This window comes from Mobula birostris, chromosome 2 (genome assembly GCF_030028105.1).
Source record: "Mobula birostris isolate sMobBir1 chromosome 2, sMobBir1.hap1, whole genome shotgun sequence".
In the NCBI taxonomy this organism is placed as follows: domain Eukaryota; kingdom Metazoa; phylum Chordata; class Chondrichthyes; order Myliobatiformes; family Myliobatidae; genus Mobula; species Mobula birostris.
In genome coordinates this window covers 68955495-68976639 of record NC_092371.1, presented here as the reverse complement: position 1 = coordinate 68976639, position 21145 = coordinate 68955495, and the positions used below count along the sequence as shown (strand labels likewise).

General features: G+C 41.0%; 1 protein-coding gene across 1 annotated transcript in view; it reads left to right on the top strand.

Moving 5' to 3' along the window:
* The window catches only part of LOC140187305 (calcium-responsive transactivator-like), a 107842-nt gene that overhangs the window by 33533 nt on the left and 53164 nt on the right, over positions 1–21145 (top strand). Inside the window, exons 6-8 of the mRNA XM_072242474.1 lie at positions 7711–7875; positions 18694–18795; positions 19883–19972. Of these exons, the coding sequence (XP_072098575.1) occupies positions 7711–7875; positions 18694–18795; positions 19883–19972 (357 nt within the window). The remainder of the gene's footprint in view (positions 1–7710; positions 7876–18693; positions 18796–19882; positions 19973–21145) is intronic.

The window sequence follows — 21145 nt, the reverse complement described above, 5'->3', positions numbered from 1 at the left end:
CTGAGATTCTTGCTCCCTGGGTGGATGAGAATGGGTGCTGTAGGAAGGATAAGTAACCTAACTGTAGTACTGTAGTTCAGGGAGCCATTTAAGAGGGTGGGATAGAAGAGGAATGTAGTGGTAATTGGGGATAGTATAGTCAGGGGAATAGACAGAGTCCTCTGTTATGAGGATAGAGCATTCCGAAGGCTGTGTGGCCTGCCTGGTGCCTGGGTTGAGGACATTTTATCTGACCTGCAGAGGATTTGCAGTGGGAGGGGCAGGATCCACTTGTGGTCCATGTGGGTACCAAAGACATAGGTAGAACGAGGAAAGAGGTTCTGCTGAGGGAGGTCGAGCAGCTAAGGACTAAATTAAAAAGCAGAACCACAAAGGTAGTAATCTCTGGATTACTACCTGAGCAATCTGCAAATTGGCATAGGGTCAAGAAGATTGGAGAGATAAATGCGTGGCTCAAGGATTAGTGTAGGAGAAGTGGGTTTGAATTCATGGGAAATTGGCACCAGTATTGGGGAAGGAGGGAGCGGTATCAATGGGACAGGCTCCTCCTGAACAATAGTGGGACCTGGATCTTAGCAAATTGCATAACTAGGGCTGTGGATAGAGCTTTAAGCTAAATAGTAAGGGGGTAGGTTCAACAGATTGGAAAAGTATGGATAAAGTAAGAAAGAAAAGTGTGGGTAAAAATAAAGAAAAAAACAAAAGATAAAAAAGAGAAAAGTAAGATCGGAGTGAAAAAAAGTCAAGTGCAAAAGAGTAAAAGATTACAAGATTTTAAAAGCACAATGAGTGTAAGGGCACTTTATTTGAATGCCCATAATATTCAAAACAAGGTCAGTGAACTTGTGGCACAAATCATTACTGAGAGGTATGATTTAGTGATCATTGCAGAGACATGGTTGCAGGGTGGAGAGGATTGGGAATTTAAATATCCAAAGATATCCAGGTAATACGGAAGGATAGACAGGAAGTTAATGGAGGTGGGGTAGTGCTTTTAATTAAGGATGAGATCAGGACAATAGTGAGAGACAATGTAAGATCTAAGGAGCAGGATGTTGAAGGGAATTTAAAGGGTAAAATAATTACTATTGGGAATTGCCTATCAGCCACCGAATAATAATATTACAGTGGCACAGGCAATAAACAGAGAAATATCTGAGGCATGTAAGAATGGAACAGCAGTTATCATGGGAAACCTTAAGTTGCACAATAGATTGGGTGAATCAAGTTGGTTGAGGCAGTCTTGAGGTGGACTTCATAGAATGCATCCGTAATGGTTTTCTTGAACAACATGTTACTGAACCTACAAGGCAACGTGTTATCTTAGATCTAATCCTGTGCAATGAGACAGGCAAAATTAGTAATCTTGTAGTTAGGGATCCTCTTGGAAAGAGTGATCACAGTATGACTGTATTTCTCAAACAAATGGAGGGTGCAATATTTTGATCAAAAACCAACGTATTATGCCTTAACAATGGAGACTACAATGGGATGAGGGAGGATTTGGCTAGTGTAGACTGGGAACACAGGCCATAGGGTGGGACAGTTGAGGAACAGTGGAAGACTGACACTTTTTATGGTGTTCAACAAAATTATATTCCAGTTAAAAGCAAGGATAGAAAAGGTGGGGAGAGCCAGCCTTGGATAACTAAGGAAATAAAAGAAGGCATCAAACTTAAAGCTCGTGCATACAAAGGTGTCAAGAGTAGTGGGAAACTGGAAGATTGGGAAAACTTTAAAAAGTAACAAAGTACCACAAAGCAAGCAATAAAGAAAGGGAATCTAGATCATGAAAATAAACTAGCACAAAATATAAAAATAGATAGTAAAAGATTTATAATTATATAATGGGGAAAAGGGTGGCTAAAGTGAATGTAGGTCTCTTGGAGGACAAGAAGGGGGAATTGATAATGGGTAATGACGAAATGGCCAAGGCTTTGAGTGAATATTTTGTGTCGGTCTTTATGGTGGAGGACACATCTGACATGCCAAGGAGAGATGTTATGGATGTGATGGGAGGTAAGGACCTTGATATAATAGCTATCACTAATGAGGTAGTGCTGAGCAAACCTGAGGGCCTGAATAGGTAAGTCCCCTGGTCCTGATGGAACACATCCCAGGATACTAAAAGAAATGGCAGAAGTTATAGTAGAGGCTCTGGACTCTGGGCAGGTCCTGGTGGATTGGAAGACGACAAATATCACACCACTGTTCAAAAAAGGATGTAGGCAAAAGGCAAGTTACTATAGGCCAGTTATTTTAACACCTGTGGATGGGAAATGGTTGAAGCTATCATTAAAGAAGAAATAGCAAGGTATCTGGAAAGAAATAGATCCATCAGGCAGACGCAGCATGGATTCAGCTAAGGCAGGTCCCGTTTGACAAACTTACTGGAGTTGTTTGAGGATACTATATTGAGTGCAGTGGATAGAGGGGAACAGATGGATGTTATTTACTTGGATTTCCAGAAGGTGTTTAATAAGTTGCCACATAAAAAGTAAGGATGCATAGAGTTGGGGGTGGTATATTAGCATGGATAGAGGGTTGATTAATGAATAGAAAGCAGTGAGTTGGGATACATGGGTGTTACTCTGGTTGGCAATCAGTGGTGAGTGGCATGCCGCAGAGGTCGGTGCTAGGCCCACAACTGTTCATGATATACATTAACGATCTGGAAGAGGGGACCATGTGTAGTGTATCTAAGTTTGCTGATGATATTAAATTGAGTGGAAAAGCAAATTGTGTAGAAGATATGGAAAGTCTGCAGAGAGATATAGGTAAGTTAACTGAGTGGGCAAGGATCTGGCAGATGGAGTACAATGTTGGTAAATGTGAGGTCATCCACTTTGGAAGGAAAAATGAAAGAACAGATTAGTATTTAAATAGTAAAAAATTGCAGCATGCTGCTGTGCAGAGGTACTTGGGAGTGCTTGTGCATGAATCGCAAAAGCCTGGTTTGCAGGTGCAGCAGGCTATCAAGAAGGCAAATGCAATTTTGTCCTTCATTGCTAGAGGGATTGAATTTAAGAGTAGGGAGGTTATTCTGCAACTGTACAGGTGAGGCCACAGCTGGAGAACTGCATGCAGTTCTGATCTCCTTACTTGAGGAAGGATATACTGGCTTTGGAGGCGGTGCAGGGGAGTTGACCATGTTGATTCCAGAGATGGGGGGGGCGGTTAAACAATGACGAGAGTTTGAGTTGCCTGGTACGGTACTTGCTGGAATTCAGAAGAATGAGAGGAGATCTTATAGAAACATATAAAATTATGAAAGGGATACATAAGATAGAGGCAAGAAAGTTGTTTCCACTGGTAGGTGAGACTAGAACTGGGGACATAGCCTCAGGATTCGGGGGAGTAGATTTAGGACAGAGATGAGGAGGAACTGCTTTTCCCAGAGGGTGGTGAATCTGTAGAATTCTCTGCCCAGTGAAGCAGTGGAGACTACCTCAGTTTTTAGGAGAAGGTTGGATAGATTTTTGCATAGTAGGGGAATTAAAGGTTTTGGGGAAAAGACAGGTAGGTAGAGATGAGTCCATGGCCGTGATCTTATTGAATGGCGGAGCAGTCTCGACAGGCCAGATGGCCTACTTCTGCTCCTATTTCTTATGTTCTTATAAGTATCACATTAAAAGTGAGAACTTGATTTTCAAGACTTCTTTTTTGAAACATTCCACAACTGTATATTCTTATCAGAAAACTACAACAAACAAATGGAAACAAGGAAGCTTTAAGAAATAAAAATACTTTTACATTGGAGAATAGCAAAATATACATACATTTATGAGATAATTTGAACCAGTTTAATGATTGAACCCAAAGTGATACCAATTTTGATACTAGATATAAACACTCAAGCATGGCCTAATTCATCTTTCTGGAATTTAATGCAACCTTGTTGCACTACTTTTGCATTTAAATCTTCTGATGTATAAACAAAATAGTTACAGCTATGTCTAGTGTTTGGCTCAGTGGGTACAATGTAATACTAAATTAATCAAAATGTTCCCAGTTTTATGCTGGCTTTTCTCAGTAAGATCATTTGAAAGAACACTGCAAATACTGGTGTCATTGGGTTAGAAAAATGGGGGCATGAGGAGAGGTGGTATGGGGCTTCCAGTAGTATCCACGACTGATTAACCTAATTGGTAGCCAATTAATGTTGCATATTTGTGTTGTTTGTGAGATAGTTGAGTTTTGATGTCCCATCATGTTTATGGTGCTGCTTATCTAGGAATTAATCGTATAGCTAATTCAGCGAAAAAAGAGCCCGTAAGAATTGAAACAAGGGGCATTCAAGCATTAAGGGTCATCGAGAGAGAGAAGGGGAATTTTGGGAGCAGGATCAGGAGAAAGTTCATATTTGTTGATCAGAGCCAAAATTTCCTCTATTTTTTTCAGCCACACTGACCAATCATTGCTCTGAGCAGGAAATTTTTACATGGCCCAAAAACTGCACGGCATATTAAATGTGCTTTTTTTTTCATAATACACTTACTATGAATATTTAGAATGAAAATAGAAAAAAATCTCATACTTTTGATTTTATTTATTAATTGAAGGGTATAATGAAATACAGGGGAACTAAGAAAATCTTTCACATTTCCATAAACTTTTTCTCATCTGTCTTTAAACATTGTTCAGATTAATTTTGCATCCAGATGAAAGATACATCTTCATCTTTATTAGATCATTCAAGTGTTCCACTTCTAGTCTTTTACTGGATTTACATTTGATTAAATTCGTAACACTGAATCCATGTTTGCAGTCAGGAGGACTACAAGCTTGAAATGTTCCAACAATGTCAACAAGATTTGACAATTTTTCAAATTCTTCGTTTCTAAGCACATAGTTCAACATATCAGTGAATGTCTTAAGTGAACCAGCCCTGACTTTCACAGAAATGACAAATTTGAAATTACAGTATTGCTGTGATATTATTGAGGCAGTGCTTTCATCGTAGTTCGTAATAGTAGCTGAGTTTTTTGTCAATCATACGACATTCTCTTTTCCAAATTCAAAATTTGTTGCATTTGCCATAGCCACAGGGTTAAAGGATTGCCATTCTCTTAACTCATCATCAAGAAATCTGTTACCCGAGTTATTACACACACATTGAATGAATCGAAAAATAGGAGCGTCAGAACTTATAGTTGCAAGCAGATCTTTCGCTTTGTCATTCCAATAAACTATATCGCCAAGATACTGTGACCATAACTTGTTAATTTTTGCTTCTGCATACTGCAGTGCTCCAAATATACTCAAGCAACTTTTCTGAAGGAATTTACAAAGAGATGCCAGATCTTCTAAAGCATCATTAAGAACAGTTTATGCTACTCGATATTGTGGATTGGTCAAAATCTTCAGGCAATAACTGCTAATTGGTTTGTTTAGTTCATAACTTGCTCTTTGCAATACTGGATCAAAACCTTGCAATTCCTCATCAAAGCAGTAACAGCAAAATGTCTTGACAGCCATCTTACTTTGGTTAGTGGTCTAAACAACAACATCACATTCTGTGACATTAGCTAATCTAGCTTTCCTTTTTTAACCAACAATCTGCTGAACATAGTATACAGTACACTGTTCATAGCAGTGTTTCTATATCCTACATAATTGATACTTTTATCCATGCACGGTCTAATCCCAGGTTTTCTCTGTGTGCAGTGCAATTTTGCTCAGAGAGCTATTTTATTTCTTGTCAAAGAATTACTGTCATACCATTATTCTTTCCAAGTGTAACATTTGTCCCATCTGACGTAAACATCACCCCCTTTTGAATGTCAAGATTGTTGTTGATATAACATTTTTTAAAATTGCTTTCACAATAGTGATACCTACATTCAGGTAGTTTCAAAATACCCACAAAACAGTCTTAGTAAGTTTTGCTTTCTGGTTGAAACTTAAAATACAAAATTAACTTTTTCTGTATAGTAGTGTCTATACCTTCGTTAGCAATTAGTGTATGGAAAGTAGATTTCCACAGATTGACCATTATCTGCTTCTGATACATTCAGCAAGTTCAAACATATAGTTCTTGCTGTACCAATGTATTTAGCCACATGTGCATGAATTTCCAGCACAGAATACAGAGAAGCATTAATTTTAATTGCTAAGGTAATGTTATCAATAACCACTTAGACCATGTTAGAGTTAGATATTTTTGCGTATCTTTTTTCACTCTTGCTTCATGCTCTTTTGGAGTTTCAGTTAACATGCACAAAATTCCACATTTCTTCTGGCTATATAGGTTGGTAACTGTATCTGTATGGATTCTCTGGTTAAGATGTCATTTAAGTAGTTTAACTTCAGTTCTTCCCATTTTCTTTTCCACTACTAAACTGGCCCCCAACATTCGCTTTTGCACAACTGGTACAGACAACATCGCCAGTATGTAAAAATATCAACAATTTTTTTTTGATTTTGATGAAATACGATAGTTCAGGATCTATGAGTTGCAAAAGCCATTCTATCATAAATTTTGTTCAAGCTTTGTTCTTCAAAGCACTTCCTTCTGCTTTTCTTTTCGACATCCTTAGGATACTGAAAATAATAATGGTCATTATTTGAGAATACTAAAAATAATTATTATTTGAAAAATTTAATAAGGTAAGTCAAAAGTTATGATTTTAATAAAATAACCACAGTCATGCAAACAATTTACAGAAATGAATTTTTACTTTGTTCTGACAAGATTTTATTAAAAGTTCTTATTAGATTATGATTATTTGGAAGATTACCTACCAAGAAATTCAGAATATAGATTTTTTCACACCAAAGCAACAAAAATGCATCTTGCAATGCAAGTAAACTATGTCAGGCAGTCAAATTAACTAACAGGCACAATAGCAAAAATGAAAATGTTTTGACTAGATGGTGTCAGCGTACAGCAGACCAGTGGTTTACTGACAATGAGCTACCAACTTCCATTCTGTTTATTGTTACAGATTGTAACAGTGTTATAATTTGAAATGTTGAAAATGTAAATATGTTGAAACTCTAAAATGTTTCAAAGTCAAGGTTGTACTACATTCATTACTTAGATTTCAAAATTAAATTAGCATAATTTCAAAATTATATTTACATTATATGAAAGAAAATTCCAGCTGTGCAACAACAAAGGCATGTCCGTGGGAGCATTTTAGTTACTGTGCACCCATGCAGCTTAGGCGACACAGTGATAAGAGCATATATTTATCCTTATGCTTGCTTATATTGCAAAAGTTAGGATGGGAAAGAGCAAAAACTATGTGTAAATGTCTCAATCTATTCTGCTAATTCCTGACCTTAAATGGTATGTAGAAATTTTAGTATCTAAAAACTAGAATCAAACACACTTTTAAACCATGCAACTGTGACTAGCATTGTAGAACGTTGGTAGTAGTCATTGTCAGTGGACACCACCAATTGTTATTTTCTAGGTCTGATACATATTCTGACTTTATTGAAATTTATTGGCTGTATTCCTTTATATTATTTATTATGAACTCAATAAACTTTTAAGTGGAGCCAACTTGAGATTAAATAAGGGAGATCAATCACCTCATTGATGGCATGGATTTTGTTGTGTCATCAAAATGAGGATAACTTCCAATTTGCTGCTTTTATTGGAAAATACCTCACTGGTTCTGAAGCACAAAGAAATATTCAGATGATATGAAATGTGCAAGTAGTCTTTAACAGAGCTACTCATTTAAGTTTATTTTTCAGTTTCCATGATACACCAGCAAGCTGCAACCCCACATTACAATACACCGCAAGGAGGTGGACAACATTACCAGGGACAATCGACTATGGGAATGATGGGTCAGAGTAACCAAGGCAGCAACATTATGGGGCAAAGGCCAATGGGTCCTTATAGATCAACACAACAAGGTAAGATGTGCATGGTTACATTTTGATGCAAAACTAATGATACTTTTTTCCAGTGTAATCATTCTTTTCTTGATTCTGTCAAGGTATACTGGAGGATGCATGTAGTGTGCAACACAGGTAAATAGTATTGTAAACAGCTTGCTGTCCTAATTTACAACACCTCAGTGATGGCAGGGCAATATTCTCACAGCCTGAGGGAAGAAGCGTTATCATTGACAGTCCTAGTCCTGATGCTTCTGTACTTTCTTCATGATGGTAGTGAACCAAAGAGATTGTGGGATGGATGGCAGGGATCCTCAACAATGCTTTGGACCCTTGCCTTGCAATGCTCCCAGTAAATGTCACAAATAGAGGGGAGGGAGACCCTGAAGATCCTCTTGGCTGTTTTTACTATTATCTATAGGGTCTTGCAGTCCAATGCCTTGCAACCTCCTTACCACACAATGATACAGCCGTAGATACACTCTTAATGGTGCTTCTGTAGAAAGTTGTTAGAATAGGATGAGGAGATTCATGTGCCTTAATGTCCTCAGAAAGTGTAGATGCTGTTGTACCTTCTTGACTCGTGAGGAGGTATTGGGTTAGATTTCCATTACTTGCACACCATGGAACTTTGTTCATTTCATTCTCTCATGGCAGAGCTATTGATGTGCAATGGAAAATGGTTGACCTGTGCCTTCCTGAAGTCCACAATCATCTCTCTTGTCTTGTCCCATGTTGAGACTCGGGTTGTTGTTCTTGCATCATTTGATAAGCACTTTACCTCTTCACTGTATGCTGACTCATCATTGTTGTTGATGGGGCCAACCATTGTAGAATTTCAATGCGAATTTCATGATTTGGTTTCAGCAGTTATGAATTAGTAGTGTGAGCAGCAGTGGGCTGAGCACACAGCTGTGGTGGACACCACTTCTCAGATTGATGGAGCTTGAGATGTTGCTGCCAACTCAGTCTGACTGAGTGTGGTAAACCATGTATATATGTTGTAACTCGGTTACCTGTCTGGACACACCCCTCTGCTGACTGCCCCTGTGGCTCCTCCCACAGAATCCTGTATAAAGGTGTTCGCCTTGCCCCTCCCCCTCAGTCCGGGGGCAGACACTCACTGTGGAGGTCGTATTGTACAGCGAATAAAAGCCTTTCAGTATTTTACCAAACGTCAGTCTTTTGGAGTAATTGAAGGTGCTTCAATTTTATTCGCTGTACGTTTTAAAACATGGAACAGTCCCCGAGACCAGAAAAATTAGACCTCAATCCGCAAACACCTGAAGCTGGAAACGCTTTCGAACTCTGGCTGGCCTGCTTTGAAGAGTATCTAGAGGAGATTAAAGCGACCGACCCCGTAGCGAAGCGCAGAGTTCTACTCTCCAGGGTCAGTCCACGGGTCTATTCGCTGATCAGAGACCAGCCGAACTACGACGGTGCAATGAACGCACTCAAAACACAATACCTGCGGCCGATAAACAGCGTCTATGCTCGGCACCATTTAGCGACACGGCAACAACGCCCCGGGGAATCGAGTGCTGAATTCGTCCAGGCCCTACGGACACTCTTGCGAGCCTGCAATTGCCAGGAGCCGACGGCGGTGCACATGCAGAACTCCTAGTGAGGGACGCCTTCGTCACGGGGACCAGGTCAGTGTACGTGCGCCAGCGGCTGCTGGAAAAAGCCGATCTTACCCTAAGTTTGGCGATGGAGCTGGCTGATACGTTGGAGGCCGCTCTGCATAACTCCGAGGCTCTCCAGGCACGCGATCCCCCAATGGCCTCGTGGGTGCCACAGACCCCGCAACCTGCCGGCAAATCGACCTCAGCTGCCGCCAGTCGTGAGTCCGCGAAGTGCTACTTCTGCGGACTGGAGAAGCACCCCCGGAAACGCTGCCCGGCCTGACAAGCTACCTGCTCCAGCTACGGAAAGAAGGGCCACTTCGCCAAGATCTGTAAGTCAAAACCGCGAGGGATCGAGCAGCGCCGCATGCGAGACGTGGGGGTCGCCATCTTGCCTGCCGCCATCTTCCCTGCACGCCACCACCACGTGCAAGACATGGGGGCGGCCATCTTGGTCGGCGCCACCTCCCACCGCCTACGACCAACGGGTGCTCATGGGGCACCCCACCACGCTGGACCAAGACAGCGACCCCACCCTGGCTTCCATGACCCTCGACCAAAGCGCTCCCCACCAGCTCGCAAGGTCAATGATGGACATCCTGGTGGAGGGGCACAGGACAAGCTGCCTGTTTGACACAGGCAGCACGGAGAGTTTTATCCACCCGGCCACGGTGCAGCATTGTGGACTCATGATACGGCCGGTAAGTCGGAGGGTCACCATGGCCCCCAGGTAGCATACAACAGACATCCGGGGGGGGGGGGGGTTGTGTAGTGACGCTAGTGGTGCAGGGCACAGAATATCGGGACTTTACGTTACTGGTCTTGCCTCAACTGTGTGCCCCTGTGCTGTTGGGGTTGGACTTCCAGAGCCACCTGAAAAGCGTGACAATGAAGTATGATGGGCCCCTCCCGCCAATTACTGTCATAAATCCCCTGTTTTGTAGAGATATGTCACGTACCCTGCTACTGACCACACACACACACCGACCCGCGCATCCCACCCAACATCATGCCAACTGCCACACTACCGACACCACTTGCGGCCTCTGCACCCTCAGGATCCCTCCCCCACCGCTGTTTGCCAACCTGACCCCCGACTGTAAACCTGTTGCAACTAAAAGCAGGAGGTACAGCGCGGGGGACAGAGCTTTCATTAAGTCGGAGGTGCAGCGGCTGCTCAGGGAGGGGGTCATTGAGGCAAGCACAAGTCCTTGGAGGGCGCAGGTGGTGGTTGTTCGGAACGGGGAGAAGAATAGGATGGTCGTGGACTATAGCCAGACCATCAATAGGTTCACGCAGCTCGACACGTACCCTCTACCCCGCATCGCGGATATGGTCAATCAGATAGCACAGTACAAGGTGTACTCGACCATAGACCTAAAATCTGCTTACCATCAGCTCCCCATCCTCTGGGAGGACCGCCCTTACACTGCCTTCGAGGCGGACAGCAGGCTTTATCAATTCCTGCGCGTCCCCTTTGGTGTCACGAACGGTGTATCTGTCTTGCTGAGGGCAATGGACCGGATGGTGGACCAGTGCCAACTGAAGGCCACGTTCCCAAATCCGGATAACATCACCATCTGTGGTCACGACCAGCAGGATCACGACAACAACCTCCAAAAATTTCTCCAAGCAGCCAAATCTTTCAACCTCACCTATAACAAGGACAAGTGTGTATTTGGGACCACCCGACTTGCTATCCTTGGGTGTGTCGTGAAGAATGGAGTCATTGGCCCAGACCCCGACCGTATGCGCCCGTTGTTGGTACTCCCTCTTCCCAATACCCTCAGAGCCCTCAAAAGGTGCCTGGGCTTCTTTTCATATTACGCCCAATGGGTCTCTAACTATGCAGACAAGGCCCGCCCCCTGGTCAAGTCCACCACATTCCCCCTCTATGCCGAGGCCCACGCGGCCTTCAACCGCATAAAAGGGGACATTGCCAAAGCAGCAATGCATGCGATGGATGAGGCCATTCCCTTCCAAGTAGAGAGTGACGCCTCCGACTTTGCGCTGGCTGCTACCCTCAACCAGGCAGGAAGACCAGTGGCGTTCTTCTCCCGTACCCTTCAAGGCCCTGAAATTCGGCACTCTGCGGTAGAGAAAGAGGCCCAGGCCATAGTGGAAGCTATAAGGCACTGGAGGCACTATCTTGTCGGCAAAAGATTCACCCTGCTAACTGACCAGTGCTCAGTCGCATTCATGTTTAATAATCAGCAGCGGAGCAAAATCAAAAATGATAAAATTCTGAGGTGGAGAATCAAACTCTCCACCTACAACTATGACATCATGTACAGGCCTGGGAAGCTCAACGAGCCCTCCGATGCCCTATCCCGGGGAACATGCACCAGCGCGCAGATCGACCGGCTATAAGCCCTACATGTAGACCTTTGCCACCCGGGAGTCACCCGGCTTTTCCACTTCGTGAAAGCCCGGAACCTGCCTTACTCCCTTGAGGAGATCAGGATGATGACCAGGGACTGCCAAGTCTGCGCAGAGTGCAAACCGCACTTCTACCGACCCGAAAAGGCACCACTCATCAAGGCCACCCGCCCCTTTGAGCGACTGAGTGTTGACTTTAAGGGCCCCCTTCCCTCCACCGACCGCAATGTGTACTTTCTTAATGTAATTGACGAGTACTCACGGTTCCCCTTCACCATTCCCTGCCCCGACACCACTACCACGTCAGTTATAAAAGCCCTGCGCAAGCTCTTCTCTCTGTTCAGATACTCATGCTATATCCACAGTGACAGAGGGTCCTCGTTTATGAGTGACGAGCTGCGCCAATATCTACTGGCTAGGGGAATTGCAACCAGTAGGACCACGAGCTATAATCCCTGGGGGAATGGACAGGTAGAGAAGGAGAGTGGTACAGTGTGGAAAGCCACACTCTTAGCCCTCAGGTCAAAGGGACTGCTGGTCTCCCGCTGGCAGGAGGTCCTTCCCGAGGCACTCCACTCCATCCACTCCCTGTTATGCACAGCCACCAATGCCACCCCTCATGAGCGGCTCTTTTCTTTTCCCAGAAAATCGACCACTGGAACCACCCTACCATCTTGGTTGACGTCCTCGGGGCCAGTGCTGCTCCGGAAACATGCGAGGAGCAATAAATACTCCCCGATAGTCGAGAGGGTTCACTTACTTCATGCGAACCCCCAGTATGCCTACGTGGTTTTACCTGATGGGCGGGAGGACACGGTCTCCATCCGCGACATGGCGCCCGCAGGAGCTCCGGGCCCCTACCCTGAACACTCCGTGGTGACTATTGACCCCGTACCCACCAATGTATGTACTTACGAGACACCGTGCACCCCAAACCCTACACGACACTCCCATACCGAGCGCGACGCACACGCACGAGGGATTACCGACGCCTAATGTGCTGGCACCTGAAGTCAGGCCGGAGCCAGCACAACCGCCATCGCCGGTGCAATCACCGCCGGTGCTACGTAGATTACAGTGACGGACTCGACCGCCTGATAGACTTAACCTGTAAATATACTTCTTGTAAATATTGTCAGTCACTTCACCCTGCGGGACTCTTTTTAAAAAAAAGGAGGGGTGAATGTGGTAAACCATGTATATATGTTGTAACTCGGTTACCTGTCTGGACACACACCTCTGCTGACTGCCCCTGTGGCTCCTCCCACAGAGTCCTGTATAAAGGTGTTCGCCTTGCCCCTCCCCCTCAGTCCGGGGGCAGACACTCACTGTGGAGGTCGTATTGTACAGCGAATAAAAGCCTTTCAGTATTTTACCAAACCTCAGTCTTTTGGAGTAATTGAAGGTGCTTCACTAAGGTCTTTCGGTCATGAAATCTAACATCCAATTACAGTAAGGGGTTTTGAGCCCCAACGTTGACACCCTCTGAGAGATAATCATGCTAAATGCCTAAATCAATCCTGGCTTGTGAGGCATCATTTTCTTGGTGGACTGGATGAATAGAAGGCCAGGGCAATGGCATTATCAGTGGACTGATTTGAGTGGTAGACTAACTGGAGATGGTCCAATGTAACTGAAAGATGGGATTTTATATGATTTATTACTAGCTACTCAAAGCACTTCATAGTTATTAAAGTCAGTGCCATTGGGTGGTAATTGTTTAGGCCATTTACCATCGCTCTCTTGGGATGATGGTGGCTGCCTTGAAGCCTGCAGAGACAGTGAACTATTTTAGAGAGATATTAAACATGGCCATTAAGATATTGTTTAGCGGTGACACACAGTCCCTCAACACCTGATTATTTTTTTTTAATATACAATCATCATCATCATTATGTGCTGTGTCATTTCACAGAGGTTATTGTGGTCTTATGATCATGATTGTTCTTTGGAAATTTTTCTACAGAATTGGTTTGCTGTTGCCTTCTTCTGGGGAGTGTCTTTACAAGACAGGTGACCCCAGTCATTATCACTATTCTTCAGAGATTATCTGCCTGGCGTCAGTGTTCGCATAACCAGGACTTGTGATATGCACCAGCTGCTTATATGGCCATTCACCACCTGCTCTTATGGCTTCATGTCATCCTAATTGGCAGGCTAAGCAGGTGCTACACCTTGCCCAAGGATGACCTGCAGGCTAATGGAGGGAGAGAGTGCTTAACACCTCCTTTGGAAGAGATATATCTCCACCCCGCCACCCCTTTTATACAATAACTTTGAGAGAAGGAAATTCAGTAATGTGAATTTGCTGGGTAATCTGCCAGTTGAACCTAAGAGAGGTTTCTAGGACAGGAGCTCATTCATTTCAATGAAGACAGACAATTGTGAAGGATAAGAGTAAGGTAATTTACTTTTATTTGAATTATTTAAATTTTAAATTGTTAGTTTTTTACTATTAAGGATTTTCAGTTTTATTGTTTTTCAGTGCTACTGAATGTCAAGGATAGATTTGATAATTGGCCAAACTAGGCAGGTGATTATCAAAGGTGTTTAGTTGTTTCATGGATTGGGCTTCTTCTAGCCTGACTCTTAACAGCATTACTCTGCCTGAGGTGCTGCTACTATGCATGGCCTCATCAGTTTGGACTGTGTGAGCTTCTGCAAGCAGTTTCCTAACAAGAGATCCACAAAAGGGCAGGCTCCTTGCTGTAGGCAGCAAGATCTAGTTTGGTGTTTAACTGATGTACACTACCTGACACTTCTTGAAGCTGGTTATCTTCCTTAAAGGGATAGTGCAAATAGATCCAAGCCAAATTACTTCTGTAGCTGCTTCATATTTTAATTATCTCAACAAACTTTTAGGGATTAATTACAGTTTGAAGTTGGCAATTATTTTTCTTTTCCTAAGATTATTAAATGGTCAGATGTTGGTATATTATAAAAAAGTATTGTGTATATAGTGACAAATGTTTCTAATTGCTTTTTGCTATATTTAAATTTTTTTTTTGATGGACTCCTGTACAAATCTGTTCTTGAGAGTAAACAAGCTGGTAATTTCTAAGTGCAATGGTAATTGATTTTACCTTGCTATACATTTCTTGCGCACCAAATCTGTGTAACATAGCATCGTCCTGGGTAGTTGGAAGGACCTAACATGGCTGTGCTGCTATCTTTTCTGTCTAATCTTGCCTGAAAGTTACTACATTAATTCTGTAAGGGCATTTGATAGCCTGCGTACAACTGGCTAGAAATCCATCCACAGAGAGTGGTGTTGGAAAATTGCCAACTCAGAATAGAGCAATTTTAAGTAATTTTTAAAATTGGCATCCATGGGGAAATTTCTCTTTTTTAAGCATTTTTCCACCATAAAATACCTTGAAATTACTTTGGCAGTAGTGCAAAATTCATCTGCATTGAGATTTTTAAACTCACATGAAAAATGATAGTTGCATACACACAGGACAAGATCTTTTTGTACTGTTTAAAGTATTAACACTTTAAATTACTTGTTCTCATTGAGATCAATCATCTCCTGTAACCCTTAATACAACCTCCTTTGTGGCCTGACTGCTTTGCTAATGGAAGTTATAGTAAGTCTTAGCTTCCCAGCCTTAGGATGCTGCTGTTGATCTCTGCAATATCTTGTAATTTGCTGTCCTTTTGGGAGTTTACCCAAACTCCATGCTGGTGGGAAAACATCATAATCTACATTTCCTTCATACCATGTGAACAGACAGAATTGCCACATGCATTTGTCTGTATTACAAGAATCTCTGCTAGAGAGCTGTTAATGGACAATATTACAAATTACAAGAGCGAAGGTGCTCAAAAAGCTGAAAAACCTAAGGGTACATGTCACCCAGACCAAATGAACTGCACGCTAGGGTTCTGGAAGAGGTAGCAGTAGAGGTAGTGGAGGCATTAGTAGAGGCATCTTTGAAAACTCATTGGACTTTAGCATGGTGCCTGAAGACTGGAAATTTGCAAATGTCACTCCACTCTTTAAAAAAGGAAGAAGGCAGCAGAAAGGAAATTATAGGCCAGTTAGCCTGACCTCAGTGGTTGGGAAGATGTTGGAGTCTATTTTTAAGGATGAGATTATGGAGTACTTAGTGACATAGGACAAGATAGGACAAAGTTGGCAAGGTTAGCTAGAGGGTGGTGAATTTGTGGAATTTGTTACCACAGGCAGCTATGGGGGCCAGGTCGTTGGGTGTATTTAAGGCAGAGCTTGATAAGTTCTTGATTGGACATGGCATCAAAGGTTACGGGGAGAAGGCCAGGGAGTGGGGCTGAGGAAGTGAAAAAGGATCAGACATGATTGAATGGTGGAGCAAACTCGATTGTCCAAATGGCCTAGTTCTGCTCCTATGTCTTATAGTCTTATGTATATGTACATTGAGAGATCTCCCTGCTAATCTCCTGGTGAAAACCACTATCCCGGATAGTCATATTGTCCTCTGCATAAAGAACATGCCTCTTGTAGGGCTTATAACTAGTGTGACCTGGTCTCCTGTCTCTGAAGCATTCATTTATTCAGTAGCAACACTCCCAACGGTCACATCAAAAGCTGGATGATAAGATTGTATCTGCTGGGTTGTGTGCAGATACATCTGAGAAATTACAACATGTCATAACAAAAAGCCAAGTTGTATCCAGCTTTCTCAATTTCAGTGGGGTGTTACGCAGAAAATTCAGGTGATGCCTTTCCATGGACCTTACAACTGTATTTCCCTTTGTTTTTGTGATTTTCATCGACTTTAGGGCAACACAGTTTTATACCGGAGGAGACTATGGGGTCTCCCAGCAGTTCAGTCACATTCTCCCTTATTTCTCCTTAGCCCTGTAAGTTATTCTTTCCCACATTTTCATTAACTCCATTTAATCCTTTCACCATTTAAAAATTATACTAAGAGATAATTTGCAGTAGCCAATTAATCTCACAATACATCTTTGTTGAGGTGCTGTCTTCATGAAGTCTGCAAATTCACCTTGCGATTATGTAAATGTTCATCAGTACTTCTGTGTCTTCCTGCATCTCAGAGATCCTAGGGGCAGTGAGGAAGCAGCAATGACTCCTGTGCACATCTGTGCCAAAAGAACTCAGAATTTATTTGTAAGCCAATTAGTACATGTTTTTAAACAATAGAAATAAAGATAGGAAAAGATAATAAGAGTACTAAGAACTCACTGTCACCTGTCATGCACATTTGCACTAAATTAAAATTTACATTTGGGAATAAAGTTTAATCTCTTCCCAGTTCAGTCATTTGGGTAACTCTTTTTGTTTCCTGTCTTACATCTGTTAAACGTTCTCCCAGTTGAATCTAAAATTTTAATACCTCACAACAATTTCAAAAATAAAAGTAAAACCAAGTCTTAATTCAGAATTGCTGTGCTCAAACTATAGGATAATTTATTTTTTAATTAAAAAAAAACAAGTAAGCATTGAGAGCCTGATGAAAGAAAGCAAAATAAGCTTGAATTTACATGTTGCAGCAGTATAAAATAGTGGATAGGCCATTTTGAAGTATTGTACCCAGTTCTGATCACTGCATTATAGGAGATTTTGAAGAGGGCGTACCAGAGGTTCACCAGAATAGGGTCTTGATTGGTGAGTATTAGCTAAAAGGAGAGGTTGAACAAACTTGGTTTGTTTTTGATGGAGTATTGGAGGCTGAGGAGCAACATGATAGAGGTTTAGAAAATAATTATAGGCATTGATAGGATAGATATTTGGTCTTTTGTATAGAATAGAAAAATCAAATACGAGAAAGATAGTCTTAAGTGAGAAGGGGCAAGTTTTCTTGTATAAAGCCTGAAATATGCTGCTAAGGAAAGTGGTAGAAGCAACATTTTAAGAAGCATTTAAACAGACTCATGAATAGGCAAGGAATAGATAGATTTGCACTTTGTGCAATCAAATGGATTTCATTTAGATTGGTGTCATGATCAGTGCTGTCAAGTAGGCTTGAAGGGCCTATTCAACTTGACAAATTATTTTCTGACAAACTGCAGTAGCTAATTTGTACACATTAAAGTCCAATAAATGAGAATGTTAACGTTTCAGTGACGTTGGTTGAAGCATAAGTCTTGGTCAGAACATCAGGGGAACACCATAGACTCTTGAATATTTTTATGGGAGATAACTAGTTCCCAGTTTATTATCTCAGCTGAAGAACAGTTTCCAAGGACCATGGCAATAATTGAAACAAATAAAGCAAATCTAATGTCCAGTACATCAAACATTGACAGATGGAAATCTGTATTATTTGAATTTTTGGATAAATGTTGTGATGGCCACCAAGCAGTTAGAGTAAATGCTTCTAAATAGTGAGACAGAGCAAAGCATGGTTACAATCTTAAAGACTTGAGTATGTTTAAAAGTAGAATTTGTGATAAGCTTAGATGTAGGAATGTAGCCAGGAAGAGTTTAAATTTGTACAGTTCCTTATGTAATTTACTCAATTGTTAAAACCTATGCTTCTGGTTACTGAGGCTGGACTGTGAAACGTAACATGAATATAAGCTACAATATGCCATGGGTAATCCATTCGAAACTTGCTCCTGCCACTATGCTAGATGCTGCTAGCACAATTGTATCACTTGTTTGTTATGACATTTCATATAATAATAATATACTTTTAATCTTCAGATAACAATTCAATATTTTTTCCTGAGCAAAGAACATTCAGTAATTTTCTTGTGTACATGTTAAGTTTTTAGGTGAAAACATGGCTGAATAAATTGTCTATATGCAGAACATGACTTTGAAACACAAAAGTGCAACAAAATTATCAAACTGGTTACCGTTTCTTCTTTGGTTTTGCAGGGTCTTCTCAGCAATACATTGGACAGGAAGATTACTATGGTGAGCAATATGGACATGCCCAAGGACCCACAGATACCATTAATCAACAGTATTATCCTGATGGTACATTTTTTTTCCCTTAGACTGCCATTCATATTTGTAATGTGAAAATTTTATCTAACTAGATGAAGATTTATCTACCAGTAAATCATTTGCTCTTCAAACTGCTAACTTAAGTGTATTGAAACTGCATAATATTAAAAGTCTGAGATGATTAAAAGTTATTTTTGACAAATTTTATGATGTTGCTTAATGTATTATGTGGTGTAAGGAAGTATTGCTTTGTAAATTTCAAGGAAAAATCATTTTGGTAGAAGAACAAATTGCCACCTTACATATTTTCATGTGGCAACCTGGTTTTGACAGATTTTTTTCCTCAAAATTCTGACCCTGCCTACTTGTGTTTAAGGAGCGATCTTTCTGAATACATTTGTTTATTGCATTATAAAGCTGCAATTAATTTTTTTTAACTGCATCAATTTAGTTGACCTGATCAATTTTATTAAGGTTTACCTTAACTTCTAGGTATGACCCTATGTTAAAACGAACGCTCTCATTTGCCTTTTGAAAGGCTTCTGAACTTTTGGGTCACCCTTCCCTTAGATTTTGTAAAAACCACTGTATATTTGTCTCTTCTCATTATTCTTACCAACATGAATCATTTTAAACATGTTATTTTTCAAGCATATGTTTACTTAATTGATATAGACTTCCAAAGTCTCTTCTTTCTCATTGTTTACTGCATTTCCAACTTTTGTACCATCCACAAATATATAAAATTATCCAAGACCAGGTAATAATGGATCAAAACGGTAGTGATTTAATTTTCCTAAATTAAAAATTATTTATTTTTATTTAGAGAGGAGGATAGCCATGAGTAACTTCTGACTTAATTGATTGTGGGATGTATGATCAACATTTTACATGATTGGTGAGACCTCTCTATCTTTGCAACTTTTAAACAAGAGACAATTGATTACAATTACATGCACATATATTATGAACATAAAAGACGAGATTATTTCAATGTGATTTTGAGTAGAGTAGTTATATTTTCCCTTGAGGTGATTTAGAAATTTATTTCATTCAAAGACTTTAATTGTACAACATTGTAAAATAATTCATTTTCTTCCTGCAACATGCCCTGTAGGTCATAGTGAATATGCATACCAACAATCTTATGCAGAACAAGGATACGAGAGGTCATTTGAGGAATCCTCACAACATTATTATGAAGGAGGTAATATGAATAAATATACATCATTATGCAGCTAAAACTGCATAATGCAGTTATAATGCAGTGAGGAAAATGGAAGGATATGGACATTATGTAGGCATAAGGGATTAGTGTAGTTGGCCACTTGATTATTAATTTATTTGGCTTGGCACTGCCTTGTGGGCCTTAAGTCCGTTCCTGTGCCGTACTGTTCTATGTTCTATGTAAAACTCAAATGGTTAACTACGATTTCTGCTGCACAAACATACAGTTGAAAGTATAATAATAGATGAATATCTCATATATATATTAAGGTTAACAGATATATAGTTTTAGGGGGATGAGATTTGAAATACTTAAATCCATTTGACTTAAAACTGCAACTTTTCATTTACTCTCATTTAAAATTTAGACGTCGCTTACAAAGGTATATTTATTGCAAATCCCTGAATGCCCATTGGAAGGTGATGGTGACCATCCTTGAACCACTGCAACTTGCTGAAAGTACTACTATAGAGGTGCACTAGGGAGTTCCAGGATTTGGGCTTAATGATGACAGATGAATTGGGATCTATTTTCAGGTCAAATTGGAGGTTGATTTAAAGGAGAACTTTTGGGTGGCAGTGTCCCCATTTGCTTGTTGCACTTGGTCTTTGAATTAGTCAGAATTGTTGGGTTGGAAGGAACGATTGAAGAAGGCTTAATGAATTACTGACAGTGTATTTAAAGGTGATGTATATGGACCCAATGCACAAAACAACCATATCTGCTTGACAGCACTTCATTAAAAGTAACATTTGTCTGCACAGACAAGGGGAAATTTCAGAAAAATTCAGAGTATGGCTAACAAAATGATTTTCTCTGATTTTGCAAATAATTTTTCACTAATACCAGCATTCTTGATGGCCTGATCTACTATACATAGTGATAAGGGCTTCAACTTATCGACAGAGGAAACTTCTGGAAAATTACTTGATTTTGTTAACTTATTTATATAAGTAAATAGATGAATGCTATTATGGGACCTGAACAGCATCTATGTTAGGTGAAATTGTATGCTGGTTTTCTGTGAGTTCTTTTGGTTTGTAGAACTTGTATTTAATTCATAAGGCATATTGCAGGCAAGATTGGATTTCATTACCTCCCTCCAGTAAACGACCACAATCAAGCAAGCTGTAAGGAAGATGGTCTAAAGAT